The sequence below is a fragment of the Mugil cephalus genome, chromosome 14 (assembly GCF_022458985.1).
Source record: "Mugil cephalus isolate CIBA_MC_2020 chromosome 14, CIBA_Mcephalus_1.1, whole genome shotgun sequence".
NCBI lineage: Eukaryota > Metazoa > Chordata > Actinopteri > Mugiliformes > Mugilidae > Mugil > Mugil cephalus.
Window position 1 is genome coordinate 22,480,658 of NC_061783.1, and position 14,450 is coordinate 22,495,107.

The following is a 14,450-nucleotide window of genomic DNA, read 5'->3' on the forward strand; positions in this document are numbered from 1 at the left end:
ATAAGGACCCTTTTAATGGTGTTTCTGCAGTTTGAGGTATATGAGGTTCATCTGAGGCAAAGTGACGGGCAGTTTAAGCTTCTGCGTTGATTTGACGCCCGGATGCTAACGCCGTGCTCTGCTCTGCACCTCTGCTTCTCCACCTCCACAATTTTCAAATATCAACTGCTTTGGATCTATAACGAGGGCTTAAATGAAGCTTAAATGAAGCTTAAATGAAGCTTAAATTAGGAGGTTCACTGACACAATCATTTTCAAATTTTGTTGAAAGTTTCCGATTGGCAAAAAAAGAGCAGCAGCTAGTGTTTGGGTGGTGCTGTTACAGAGCGAGGCCAGACTGATGAAGTAGAAAGTGGTAGACGCATAGGTTATGGAATCTAGAGGTGTAAACTCCTCTTAGGTCAGACAGAAAGTAAATGTGTGTGCGTATTAGGGATGGACATCGATGATATTTTATTAATACTGATGCCATTATCGATTCAGCTTATCGATCCGATTCTTTATTAATTCTGTATCAATTTCTCTGGTGAAGTTTTGGTTTAGAAAAAGTAGGCGTTTGTGGTTTTATCTAAACAACGGAAAATTTCATTGAGTTTCTAAACAGGAGATAAGAGCTTGTGAAAGAAAGGAAATTGTAAATTGGTCACTGGATCCTCACTAGCTCTGCTACACATGGCACTCTGGGCATTTAATGCCGTGGGTCGTCGACAAATGCTTCATCACGTTGGTGGTGTTGCCGTCCTTCTTTGCTGTTACAGTCCATCCTGGTGAAGTGAAGCCACTTTTCACAGATTCTTTTCAAAGATTCTTCTTCTTCTTGCAGTTGGCAAACAACTTTTAGATGTGTTACTACCACCGATAAGCGATATGGAATCGATTAGCATGGAGGCTAATGGTATCGATGGATTGAACCAGTGGTAACCAGTTCTTTTAAAGAACCTTTTCTCGATGCCCATCCCTAGTGCGTATTTCTTCTTTCTGAGAAACAGTTTTACACCAATGAAGTGATGACATTTGTGCAAAATGAGGACATTTTGGCCGGTCCTCACTTCTTTACAAGGCTGTTTAGGATAAAGGTTGCAATTAGTTAGGCTTAGGGTAAAGGGCTTGGGAATGCATGATGTCAGTGAATGTCCTCACTAAGATGGCTATACATACGTGTGTGTTTTCCGGGCTCCTGCTCTATCCCAGATAAGCTTTCTTTCTGCCAGCACATGACCTGGCCAACGGGAAGATAACGAGTTCAAACTCCATCAATTTCATTGGCCGGGAGAGAATTTGCTTTCTTGTTAATCAGCCCACTTTGACTGTAGTTTTACTCCCTTACAGGATTTTTCCCTGCTCGCTTGTTTTCTGTTCTTATTTATTATATATTTAACGCGCTGACTGTTTAATTGATCTGCTTTTTGCTTTCTTTCTCTTTTTTTTTTTACCTGCTCCTCTGATCTTGCTGCAGCTTGACGGCTCAGATTTATTTATTTTCTCCCGCCGTCACCAAGAGGGTCGCGATTTGTTTGTACAGTGCATATAAATTACTGAGGCATGAGCAGGCTCTGAAACTTAACTGCATCTTACTCGCCAACGTCTCTTGACTTTTACGAGGGCCACGTCACACATGTAAAACGCCTCCGATAAACACCACATAATAGAAGCTTAGAAGTGAGCTGTTGTTTCAAATAACCAATTCACCTGTGTTTAAGTCTCTAATAGAAACTGACTCATGAGTTTAATGATGAAGGAAAATGTGTAAAATCTTGCCAGTGAGTTTCTGATGCCAGTGAGTGAAGTTTTTAAGCTGCTTCAACGTCTATCAGTTAAACAAATTATACAATTTCAGTTCAGATCATTATGTCTTTTTTGGGAGAATAGTCTTGTGATGGCAACTATCTGTTTTGCTAAACAGCGGATGCACATGTTCATTAAGTAGTGAAAACAGACGTATTAAATGCTAAATGTTGTATTTCATTTCATTTATTTGGATCTCCATTAGCTTTGGCCATCGCTATTCTTAATGGAGTCTACACCCAACGCAGTTATCTTTACACTGTTGATTAAATTTTTCATTCTGGAGGCTGCGGTTTGTAGAGCCATCGAATTGCATTGTGTTGTACTGCACCGACATGTGTTCCTGTTATTTTAACAGGGCGCTGGGTTAAATAACAGAAACTTGTTGTTTTATTAAATCCACCCTCTGTAATAATTCATACCTTCCTTCCCTTCCTCAGACTCCCGTTCTTCCTGTCTTGTGATCTCTTCCAGACACTCGCTCTCCTTCGTTTTTGTAATTACTTCAGTAGTTAAACACCTCGTCCACGTCAAAGCAATCCTGAAGAAAGATCACTTTGTCACCTATCTGTTTCCTCTTGCATCCTCTCCTCAGTTTGGTGGTGGAGGGCGTGCCGCCCATGAAGCACTGCTGCAAAGGGTTCTGCATCGATGTCCTGAAGCGCCTGGCAAAGATCGTGGGCTTCACCTACGACCTTTACCTGGTGACCAACGGCAGGCATGGGAAGAACATCGATGGGGAGTGGAACGGCATGGTCGGAGAGGTGAGGCTCTGCATTACATAGCCAAAGTGGAAATAGTGATGGGGCAGGAGTAATTTCTGAGCCCAAAAAAGTGTGGGCAACCCTGCTCCAAACTCTACAGGCTGTTACAGACTCTGCAAGAAGTTTATTCTTGCAGCTTATTCTCAACACATCAACCAGGCAGAACTTCTTTTCGTGTAGTGTCCGACAACTATTCTGTGACTGGTCAGAAACTGGAGTTGGAGGAGCTAGGTCCTGTTGTTGACACTGCTATAATAGCTCCATTTCCATTACAGTTTTTTCGCAAAATAAAAGCGATATTTCTGAAATTTTGACAAAGTCCAATTGCTCTTAGTACATGTTTCCATGAATATGTCTGAAAAACCACCTCATGAGAGCATAAAAGTCTTTTAGTTTTAGATATTTGAGATGTAGGTGTGTCCATCACCAGTCCTTTATTGCGATATTTGGGTTTTGCGCATTTCTAGGGCTAATGGAAACGCAGCAAATGACACCAACGCTTCAAGCCCACTATCAGACCTGTCGGCACCGTGGACTTTGTGGTCGAAACCAAACTTATGGATAATGTTTCCCTTTGGTAAACCGTTAAGGGACTCTGTTCCCATTGGTTCTATTGCCATTTGAACCTAGTTCCTAGTAGTTTGTCTCTTTTCATCACAACAAATCCTTAAACGTTCACGGTCTCCTGTCGCCACATCGCTGCTGGTGCCTCCCTGTGTGTACGCCACTTAAGCAAGACAAATGGCATCCTGCTCCAGAGTACTTGTTGAGCCCAAAGAATTGTAACAGACGTCTCTGACAGAATGTAAATAGCATCATGGCGAGAGATAAAGTGCCTCTTTACACGTGTGCTCGGTCGTAACTTTGAAGAAGATACAACTTGCCGTTTGCATTTCCTCTGGGAGTGTTTTGTAAAACTTAGCAGGCCAGAGCACAAACATGCCGTGGCCCTTCTGTGAGATGCTGCAGCTACGTTTTGAATCCTCCACGTTTTCCTGTACAGTAGCAGAATCATTCAATTCATTTTTCTTATTCTGTTCGTTTTTTTTTTCTTTTGTTGTGTTGCGTTTGATTCGGGGGGCTCCTGTGAAATTCTTCTTATCCTTCCTCAAATCCTTTAAAACGTGACCCCGTGAGAGAGGATTGGACCCGTATCGAGGAAGAAGAAGAGAGGAAATACGGCGGGAAGCTGTCAGGAAGATTAGCGCTGGAGAAGCTGTGAGAGCGAGAGATGACTGTGTGTTGGCAGAGACGATGCTATTTTTGACGATGCCAATCCCCCTCTGGTGGTTGGATTAATGAAGTTGGTTTAACATGGAGTCAGACAGAGAATGCAAGTGATCTCTGTGTGTGTGCTTCAGACCAATTTGCTGAGAACTGGGTCTGCCATTTTAACATGCGAGGTGACGTAAGTGTCCATAAATCCCTAAAATGAGTGATTGATAGCGTGCAGAATAGCTTCCATCTCCACTTGTCAGTAAGATTTTATGTACCAACACGTTGTGGCACAGAGCGACAGGATCGTTTGACAAAGTGGGACGCTGATCTTTTAACTTTGTCTTATCTGTGAATAGAGGGGGCTTGGATTAGGACTAGTCAGTGCGTTTACATGCACAGCTTAATCAAGCTATGCTGGGTGGCGATATGGGTTTTTTTTTTGAAGATTAATACGGCCCCATTTCCGATTGACCTATTACATCATATAATAACAAGATGGATAATAGTACAGCTACAGCTTAATCTGATGCTACTTCTGGTGCAGATAACATGCACGCCATCTTCTATCAGCTTTGTTTACCTTCTTCTTCTGCAACCGGCTTTCTTGTATGTTTGTGTTCCGGGGTCTTAAACCACTGCAGCAGTTGTCTAGTTTAACTCTGATTAAGGCGTAAACATGCTCAGATTTTAGTTGAACTAACGCGTTTACATGCACTTAAATTGTCCAGCTCAAGTCAGATTAAGGCAATAATTAGTTTTTTCATGTGGATGTAAACTTACTGAGTGACAAGAAATGAAAATGTGGAAGTGAACACAATGTTCTCCAGGGAAAACTTCAATTTTTGCCAGGACACTTGGTAGATCCCTCTGCAATTTGAAAGCTCCAATTTTGCAGATTAATGAAAAAAAACCCACCATTATCATTTTGCACAGTTGCATGAATCTGTGTCAAGGAAGAGGAATAAATACGGTGTGTTAGTGTCAGAAATGTCAACCAAACATGACATCATCGCAACTGACAGTATCCCTGTCGTTCTTTACAAGGCTCTAGTCTCAGATGGGCTTCGAAGATGCAGGTGGCTTGTCTTCCTCCATTTCTTTGCACATCTCATCTGCCTCCCAGTGTCTCTCAGCAACTCATTAAGTTGCTTAATTATGGCAGCAGGAAAACACATGCGCTCAGGGACCGCGGAGTGTCACCTACTCCCCTACCCTCGGCTATTTCCCGTTACCTTACCTGTCGCAAACATTTTTGTTTTGGACACATACATTTGTCCTCTTTAACCTCGCGTGCAAAGTCAATACATCTGACGTCAGCGGACATCACTGTCCTTACCCTTGAGCATGAAACACTTGGGCAGTCGTTTCTGCAATTTCTCATAATATCTTTCAGCCTTGTACTTCTTGTCCTTCTCCCATGAATGCCTCCAAATCAGTAATTTCCTACATTTTACATTTTCTCATCCTCCACCGTGATTCATCCTGGTATAATCATTTTTGTTCCCAGTATGAATTCTCTGCAGCGATGAAGCACTTCCCGACTAGAAGTGTGACAGGTGTTGCTTTCAGACCTAGCTGTATTCAGATATGTGAAATGACCTAGTTGAATTAAGTGGAATAATTACGGTGGATTGATTGAGTTTGACAGGCAGAGCAGCAACTAATGACATGATATGAAAAGTGTAAAACCTGAGTGTCATCCGACTTTTGTACGAATGTACCGCAAGTGTTTCCTGAGGCATCAAACACAAGCAGTTGATTCGTCAAAGTAAACTTTTGAAGTTCACCGGTTCCTGCAGAAGGGTGACTGAGTCCATACTGTTTCTACAAAACTCTTCTGTCGTCTCTGTTAAGTTTCTTTTCAGGCTTCACATCTGTCTAACATCTGCCATAGAGCCCCTCTGAGGGTTAGGGTTAGGATTAGGGGTAGTGTTAGGGTTAGGGTTAGGGTTAGGGTTAGGGTTTTTAGATGAAATCTTATGTCTGATACCTTTAAATAAATTAGTCATTTTATCCACAAAACAACTTAACAGCTCATTAAGAAACACATTGCAAATGATATTTTATGAATTTTGAAAATTATACTGTATATGAGCCAATAATGGACCAGAGTGGGTTTTGGCATATTTCCACGTCGTTGCCCCAGAGTTTAACAATGCAAAAAGGGTAGTACAGATTCATACAGACCATATATAATGAACTGTAAAAACAATACATAAAATAAATGATAAAATATTCATAATCCCAAGCACCACCCAGTAAAATGTGCTTTAAAGCTGTGGCCTGGAAGCCAGATGGTTTCCTCTGTCCACAAACTGGTTTTAATGGACAGTTGATTGGGAGTCTCTCCGTTGGGAACAGATTACGCTCCTGCAAAGATTTGCTGGGCCAATCACATCCTTTGGGGTGGGGTTTAATGTAGTGATGGACAGAAGAGTAACATCTTAGTTAACACGTCCTATAATGAAATATGTTACCAGGCTCTAAACAGACTCTTTGGCTAGGATTAATCACGTCTATGCTTGTAAAAAAAAAAAAAAAAAAACATTTAAAAAAAATTAAAGGTGAAATGTGGCTCTGTTTCTAACTAAACCAATTACATGATTTCTCCTACTGGCTCTCCTGTGTTCAGTGATAGACTCTTTTAGGGAACAGGACGTCTTTTTCGTTTCCTTATTCCATGAATGCCTCCATATCAGGCAGTCATTTTCTACCTCTTTCCCATTCTTCCTCATGAATCGTCCTCCTAGTATGATAATCACTTTTATTCCCAGTTTTCTGGGTAGAGAAATAAAAATCTTAAATAATTGAAGAATAATTGCCAGTGGAAAATCTGAGCCGGCCACTTAAAGAGCATACACAGCAATTTATCATTCGTTTTAAGTTTAAACTACAAAAGATTAAATTAGCTTTTGTTTTTCAAATATAGAAAAGATTTCTTGGTCTAGTATACAGTATATTGTATGTACACATGAAAGGAATGAGTTCTCTGCACAGTGAGCATTTTTGAAGCAGTGTGCAGCCTCGCAAGTCGCCCAGGGAGCAGAGGGTTGTTTGTAAAGCTACGGTTCAAGAATATCTGATTTTTGACAGTTTTTCACAGAAATAATGGTAATAATGCATAATTTTGATAGATGATACAGTTGCTGAGATTTTCTTATTTTCTAAGTAATAGGCCATGGGAGACATGGTTTAAAAACACACCAAAAAATAAATATACATATATAAAAAAAAAAAAAAAACGCAGATGAATCCAAAAATAGAGATATTATTCGCCTGCTGCTCTTCTCTGAGTGACACACGTTTACTGCAACCTGCAGCACTGACGCACCAGAATGAATAAATGACACGTCAACGAGACGAGGAGGTAACGTTTACGGATTGTAACTTTGGGAGCGCCGGTGAAGAGCAGCTCAGTGGCGTCTGCAGAGCCCCTTTGTCTTTCCCAGGCCGCTGGGGCCAGGCCAGGCCAGACTAATGAACTTCTGGGCCTCAGCCAGCTCCTCTACCCTCCCCAGTCCCTGGGCTGCGGTCATCTAACCTCTGCTTCCTGCCAGGTGAAACATGACAGAGCTGTGAATCCTCTCTCCTCTTCACCTTCTGACCACCTGAGCCTCATTTACAGCTGCCAGCGGAGGAACAGAGGAGCCCAGTTTCATGTTGCCAAGCGTGACAAAAGAATTCTGCCCTTGAATTTAAACACAGGACTAGGAAGTTTTGCTTTTTTTTTTTTTTTTGCTTTTTTCTTTTTCTCCCAAGCGCCATTGAGGAACTGTACCTTGAATTTTTCTTTTCAAAGACTCCACACTGAGCTCCTGTGAGCTGCACCACTTGAAGGCAGTGCTTTATAGCAGCTACCTCTCCATAAAGATTTGGCCTTTGTCATCGATTAAGACTCCCTCCCATTTGTAACACATTCACTGTGTCATCACTTGTGTTATCATTGGGGTTTTCAAGTGGGCACGTCCCTTCACCGATGCTTCGTTAAGTTAGTTCCCAGCGTCCATGCTGCCACCACACAACCACGTGACTTTCAGTCACAGAGATTAGCTTAGCCCCTTTTTACTACCATTTAACAAAAGAAGATACTGTTAACTTACTAGCATGATTTGTTTTATATGTGATGGGGTGGAGAGGAACCCAAATACAGTATTCGTGTTTTTTTAACAAATACTTTAATTATTTGTATTTGGGAACAGACGAGGATCTGACTGAACGAAACTCGACTTAACTGCATCACTAGTTTTGTCGAATAGAATTTTTTTTTACCTGGGTTGCGGAGGCAGCAGATAACTTTTTGGAAGTGGAGTTTCACGGGAGATTCTTCCGTTACATTAGTACTGAGACGTCTGCAGTCAGTTTCTCTAACATTTGGCTGTTAGCTCGCTAAGTCAGACTATTGTCTTTTGGTAATGGTCTTGGTACAAATACAAACACTGGATGCTTTGCAAACCCCTAATACGTGAGTTGTTAACTTGAGCTCTTTGTGCCTAATCTCAGGTGTTTTGTTTCCCAGGTGGTGTCCAACAGAGCCGACATGGCGATCGGATCTCTCACCATCAACGAGGAGAGGTCAGAGGTTGTGGAGTTTTCCGTTCCGTTCGTGGAGACGGGCATCAGCGTCATGGTCTCTCGCAGCAACGGCACCGTCTCGCCTTCCGCTTTCCTCGGTGAGTGGATCAGGTCTCGGGCTGCGTTCACGCGCCGTGCTGAAATCACCAATAAGGTCTGTTTCAGTTTTAAATATAAATCTGAGGTTAAGGTCTGAGCTGAATGCATCAAATTTCTGCTTCACATAATAATTTCAAGAGACGTATTAGAGAAAAAAGTTAAATAGCTTGTGTCTTCCTTTCATCCTTTGGTGGCTTTAAATACAAAAGATAAAGAAGTACATTTTGGTAAACTAGCATCAGTTTAAGACATGAAGTCTCTTCACATACCTCCTGCCGCCCGACCAACCCTGTGTTTGTGTAACAGGTTGAATCCCGACAAAGAGCCGAGGCTCAGCTAGAATCCAGCGACAATAACCGACATTACATCTTTATGAGTTCTTGGAATCTGAAAAGAACTCATAAAGATTTCTGTGTATGAATTTAGTTCACATTAGTTCTGAGTATTCTCCAGACAAGGAAACTGCACAGTTTAATAATAAAAGGTAAAATGGGATTTAAAGATGTGCATGAGCTGCTCCCAAAACAGCTCAAAGTCTCTGAGAGAACGAGAAACGTAAAACCTGACTACCTGGATATGTTTAAGTTCTTCTTCAATATGATTTTGTATAAGTTAATAGATGTTTATCTGCAATGGAGGGATTTCTTTTCACCTCAGGCTCTAACTTGCCTCATGTGTCTCCATCGTCACAGACCTGCTGCCGTCCTGCCTTCCTAGTATTTGTGTAACAGCTTGAATCCCAACAGAGGCTAAGCTAGAATCCAACGACAATAACCGACATTATGTCTGCACTTTATGAGTTCTTGGAATCTGAAAAGAACTCATAAAGATTTCTGTGTGTGAAAGGAGTTCACAGAAGAATAGAAAAACCTTTATTTGTGCCACAGCGGGGAAATCGCACTTTTCAACAGCATCCATAGTGCAGAAAGGTAAAAAGAATAAAGAGTGGCCTGTATAAAAGATGAAGAATAAGATTTAAAAAAAAAAGTAGAATAGAATAGAGATACAAAAAGTAATGGATTGCAACAAAAATGAATGAATTGCAAATTGATATATAACATATATTGCACAAGATTATACACAGCACAGAGTAAGTAGTGAAATGATGAGAGTATTTAAACCTTGAGGGGTAATACTATTGCACATATTATGAGTTGTGGAGCAGCAGGAAGGAAAGACTCGCTAGTTCACACTCGTATTCTCCAGACAAAACTCTAAAGCAACACTTGACTTCGCTGTACAATTTAATAATACAAGGTGCATTTATGTTCTTCGGTCTTAGGGACTTAACGGAGAAACCTAAAACCTGACAACTTGGACACATTTAGGGAAACTTGCCTCTGTAAAGTGTTATTAAATTAATTGCTTTGGCAATGAAGAAACTATCAGACCAGTTCTGTAAAATCCTGCTCATGATTTTCTGTTGTGAAATGTTGCATTTATGAATTTATGAACCGTGACATCGACCTCGGACTTTGTTTCATGTCTCCGTCTTGCATCTCTCCCACTCCCTCCTCAAGAGGTTCCCCAGTTCCAGATAAATTTATTTTTCCAGCACCTTGAATCCTGGGTAAACTTAAAGCCAGAAACAATGAATTATCTATAAGTCACTATTATTACAGATGCAGAGCTTAGATTTCTGTCTGAATGGAGCTCACATCACTGACGGACTCATCACACATGTTAAATATTCTCCAGGGATTTGCATGATTTCCTGCAGGATTTATTAATGAAAGGTGCATCTGTAGCGCAAATATTCACGTTTACATCAAAACAACATTTCCACTCAGAACGTTAGCTTAATTTAGCAAGTAAAACAGTTGCTAACTTTGTTGGTAAATGTCAAAGAATAAAAAATATTTAACTCATTTATGAACGATGACTGTGAGTAAATATTCAACTGAACCTACCAGAAAAGTCTTGTGTCCTTGTAGCTTTTCTCTCAGATCCGGACAAAACCAGATTTCGACAACAAACGAGTGGGAAAATGAATGGACCAGGAGCTGGGTCACATTAACCCAACCAGGTGTCAAGCTATAAATGAACCCTTTCAACCCCATTGACCCAACGAAATCAACCCAGTAATGTGTTAATAGCACCTCACATTACCCAGAAATATGACCCAGCATGAACAACCCACAAATGTGTTTACAGAAACTCCCCAGCTGTTTTAGGAGTGTATTCACAACGTTAAAGTGGGACTTACAGATGCATGAACTGCTACTAAACCAGCTCAACGTCCCTGAGAGTGAAACCCCCAAATCAAGTGCATATAATTCAGTCATATTTAAAACGCACTGCCCTACTTCCTGTGTTTGTGTGTTTGTTTTTTTTAATCAAACCAAAGGGGAATTTCGCAGTTTTATTTCTGTCCTCGTTGTGATCTTATTTTCTCCCGCAGGTTTTTTAATTCATAGGTGGAAACAGATAGTAGCTAGAGACAGAAGAAGAAGAAGGAGAAGAAGAAGAAAGGAATATATCATTTTACAGCTCGCGTGGAAAATCTTTCAAAGTTTACTGGAGGCAAATGTTTCTGGGCACACAAACAAAAAGAAAACCACTCGTAAAGGAGACATTGACATGCTGTGTGTCAATACCTACGAGGGCTCTTATAGAAATTTGGGGCATGCTAAAGGTTCTTCGTAGCCTTTATGTGAATGTGCTTCATTTCCTGGGTCTGTTGAAGCAGAGGATTTAAAGGGATCATCTCTGAGGGGTTATGTACCGTCACCCAGCAGGCGAGTGAATCCAGAGGTTTTCCTGAGCGGCGCATGACTCCAATACAGATGTAATAAATCCCCATAAAAGGCCCTCTGTGGCCCGTCACACACTGTAAACTGGTTATTTTGATCAGTCGGTGCTACGGTGCGCTTCCCAGAACAACCCTTTCAGAACCAATACCATGAACCTGAATGGGGAGAGTGAAAGAGCGAGCACCTGCTCCTTCCTCATTATCTGCTGCAGACTTGCTTGACATTCTTGCAGACGGCCCCTGAATGTGTTTGACCGCCGGATGTTAAATAGACTTCACCTTTCCAGGTCTGTGAATGGAGCCGGAGTTTACAGCAAGAAAGACGGCACGTTAACGATGTCGCATGGCGCGCAGCGGCTTTGGACTCCTTTTGTGCTTGCCTCCATATCGCTTTTTATTGCTGTTACATCCATGCAGTAGTGATACCAGCATAAAAATAGATACCCTGATCCTTCTCCTGCTCCCTCTAAACCAAACAGAGTGGTTCCAGGAGGTGAGAGTCCCTATGACAGACAGTCTGGTGTGAAAAGTCAACTCTGGACGAGGCCCAGACTTGATTTCATGTGTGAGAACAGCATGTAACTACAAATCCAGTAACTCTAGTGGTGCTACTCAGGGGTCAACACATCAGTCTGGGGTTGTGTAAGTGGATTGGTGTGAACAGGACCTCCCTGACAGAAATACTTTCCTGGTGAGTGAAAGCTCACTTGAATCTGAATTTTCTTTCCAGAGGCTCTTTTTGTTTTTGTTCTTTGCCTCTTGGTCTCTGACTTTAAAGTGTATTAGTGCAGAAAAAATATCAATATGGCAATATATCGCAATATTTTTTCTTCCAATGCAATATCGATTTTGAAAGAAAAAGTTACATTTTGGGCCAATCGCGAACAATTTCCATATCTCCACCACTACTTTTTCTGTACAAGTGCAATAAATTGGAAATGGATCATTTGGATTAATATTGTTTTTTCTACTCAGTTTGTCCAATGAATAATCACTGACATCTGATGTACAAATATACAACCTGTATTTTAAGCTGCATTTAAAGTTTCTCAGTGAACTGTGTTGCAATATATCACAATGTCATAATATCGCAATAATTTATCGCATCGTGACTCAAGTATCGTGATACGTATCGTATTGTGAAGTCCTTGTCAATACGCACCCCTAACAAAGATGTGTCAGGCATTTCAAATTTCAAAGTTTATTCAGACGTCTAAAAACTAAGCATCATCTTTGAACAGGAAGTAGTAGTTTTGGAGAAAAAAAAACTATATTCTCATATGTGGACAGTGGGATTATTTCATTATTAATAATTAGAGATTAAATGAGAGATAAAGAAAATAAAATGTGAGCAAATATGTGTAGGGAAAATGTAAAGCTATATGAGTGAACAAAGAAGAAGATGTTTACAAAATCCAAAAAAGACAAAATACAGCTTCAGCATCAGACTCCTGCATCCACGCTGCCACAGCTCCTTCATCCCAACTACCATCAGTTAACCGAGTTAACAATAACTCAAACCTGAGATTTGTCTTTGAAACCTGTTTTGTCCTTTATACAGATTAATTTTACACATTAATCTGCTTTTTTTGCACTGCCTATCTTGCAGTAACTACCTCACTGTCTTAGCAATTATGTTCCAGTCCACACTGTATGTCTGTTATATCCATTATGTCTTAATAGATGTGATGTGAGTCCAGCCAAGGTACTGGGATGTTTGAGGCCCAACGACTTGCAGGGAGAAGCTCCTGCTCTTTCTCTATTTGTTTGCCTTCGAGGAGAGAAACGTTTCCCTGATCACAACAGAGGGAAGAGCCCATTGTTTGGGTGGTTGTGGTCCTCCTGTATGTTCCTGTCCTTGGTCCAGCGCCGCTCCCTCTAGATTAACTCAAGAACTGAGTGCATGGTGCACTCAGCTGATCAGCGAGTGTAGAAGAGAGGGTTTAAAGTCTTTAAAGCATCTAATTTGCATAAAAGCATCATCAGATTTCAGAAATATTAGACCTGCGCATTTATTTATTCAAGAAAATGAATTTCTTTGACCTCCCTGTGCAATCAGCTAAACATTTCCATGGATTCTACTTTGGTTTCACCTGTCTACAAAACATTTCCCATATATGTTTCATATGTGTTTTTTATTTTATCTGAAAATGTAGGCCACTGAACCTGTAGCTGTACATACTGTACTACAGCAGATTGAACTACGTGCGTGACTCTGTACAGTGCAGTAAAAGATCTTCAATTACATATAAGTGCCCATGAGTTCTGACGTGCTTTTGTCTCCCACTTGAAAAGCTCCACGCTCTGGGGTTTTCATGTGAAAGCTGCCGACGCAGACTCCTCCTAGGTCTGATAACCTGAGCATCATTCAAATGAGCTCAGGCAGCTGAAGCGTTCTTAAAGTACGGCCCGTGTCGCAGTCAGAGTCGGCCTCTCCGACGATAACAGCTCTTAATGCGCAAATCTACTTACGCTAATTCCAGACGTTTCTGAGCACGGAGAGATGGGAAGATGAGAGGGGGGAGAGAGCGGGAGGCAAAGTGGAACAGAAACAAAGAGTGAGAAGGGTGAAGCATTTGAGAGAATCTGTGTCATGTACCAATATAAACTGAACACAAGCGATGGAAGTGTTGGGTGGCTTTGATGGAGAGACGTTCTCAGATGCTTCAGTCTGAGTGGTGACTGCTCACTGTGTGTGTGTTTACATGAGTGTGTTTATTGTGTGGACCACATGAGACTGCAGCTCGTAGCCAGAGTGACTTGTCAACACAGAGCGGCGTCTCAGGCGACTGCTTCTTAAATCCCTCCGTCTGTGCTCAGAACCTGCTCGGTCAAACACAGCGACACATTTTGCTGCAGCGTCTGCGGCTTTTTAATGGAGGGTATGCACTGACTTCACTTCCTCCCGGGGCCACGCCCCCTGAGTGGCATAACAGACATTTACTTCCCTGTTCTTTGGTAGATATCTGTAAAAATGCACAACAGCTCTTCACCTTTTTTTTTCAAATTAATTTTACAATTTAGACGCTGTTAAAGCCTATGACTCCATGCCACTTTATGCCACTCAGTGGGCGTAACCATGGAGACTTCACTTGCTGTAACATCATATTTATACCCTCTAGTTGGAAATCAAAGGCCTGATCAAAGAAAAAGTATCTACATTTATGAGTGCTAAGTGGTTTAAAGATGGACGACTTCACCGTCACATCACCACGCTACAACACTGATTGTCATTCTGACTTTACTACGAGGCAAATAAT

General features: G+C 41.3%; 1 protein-coding gene across 1 annotated transcript in view; it reads left to right on the top strand.

Annotated features, from left to right (window-relative positions):
* The window catches only part of grin2da (glutamate receptor, ionotropic, N-methyl D-aspartate 2D, a), a 236,132-nt gene that overhangs the window by 173,539 nt on the left and 48,143 nt on the right, over positions 1–14,450 (top strand). The window contains exons 9-10 of the mRNA XM_047605823.1: positions 2,381–2,549; positions 8,284–8,437. Of these exons, the coding sequence (XP_047461779.1) occupies positions 2,381–2,549; positions 8,284–8,437 (323 nt within the window). The remainder of the gene's footprint in view (positions 1–2,380; positions 2,550–8,283; positions 8,438–14,450) is intronic.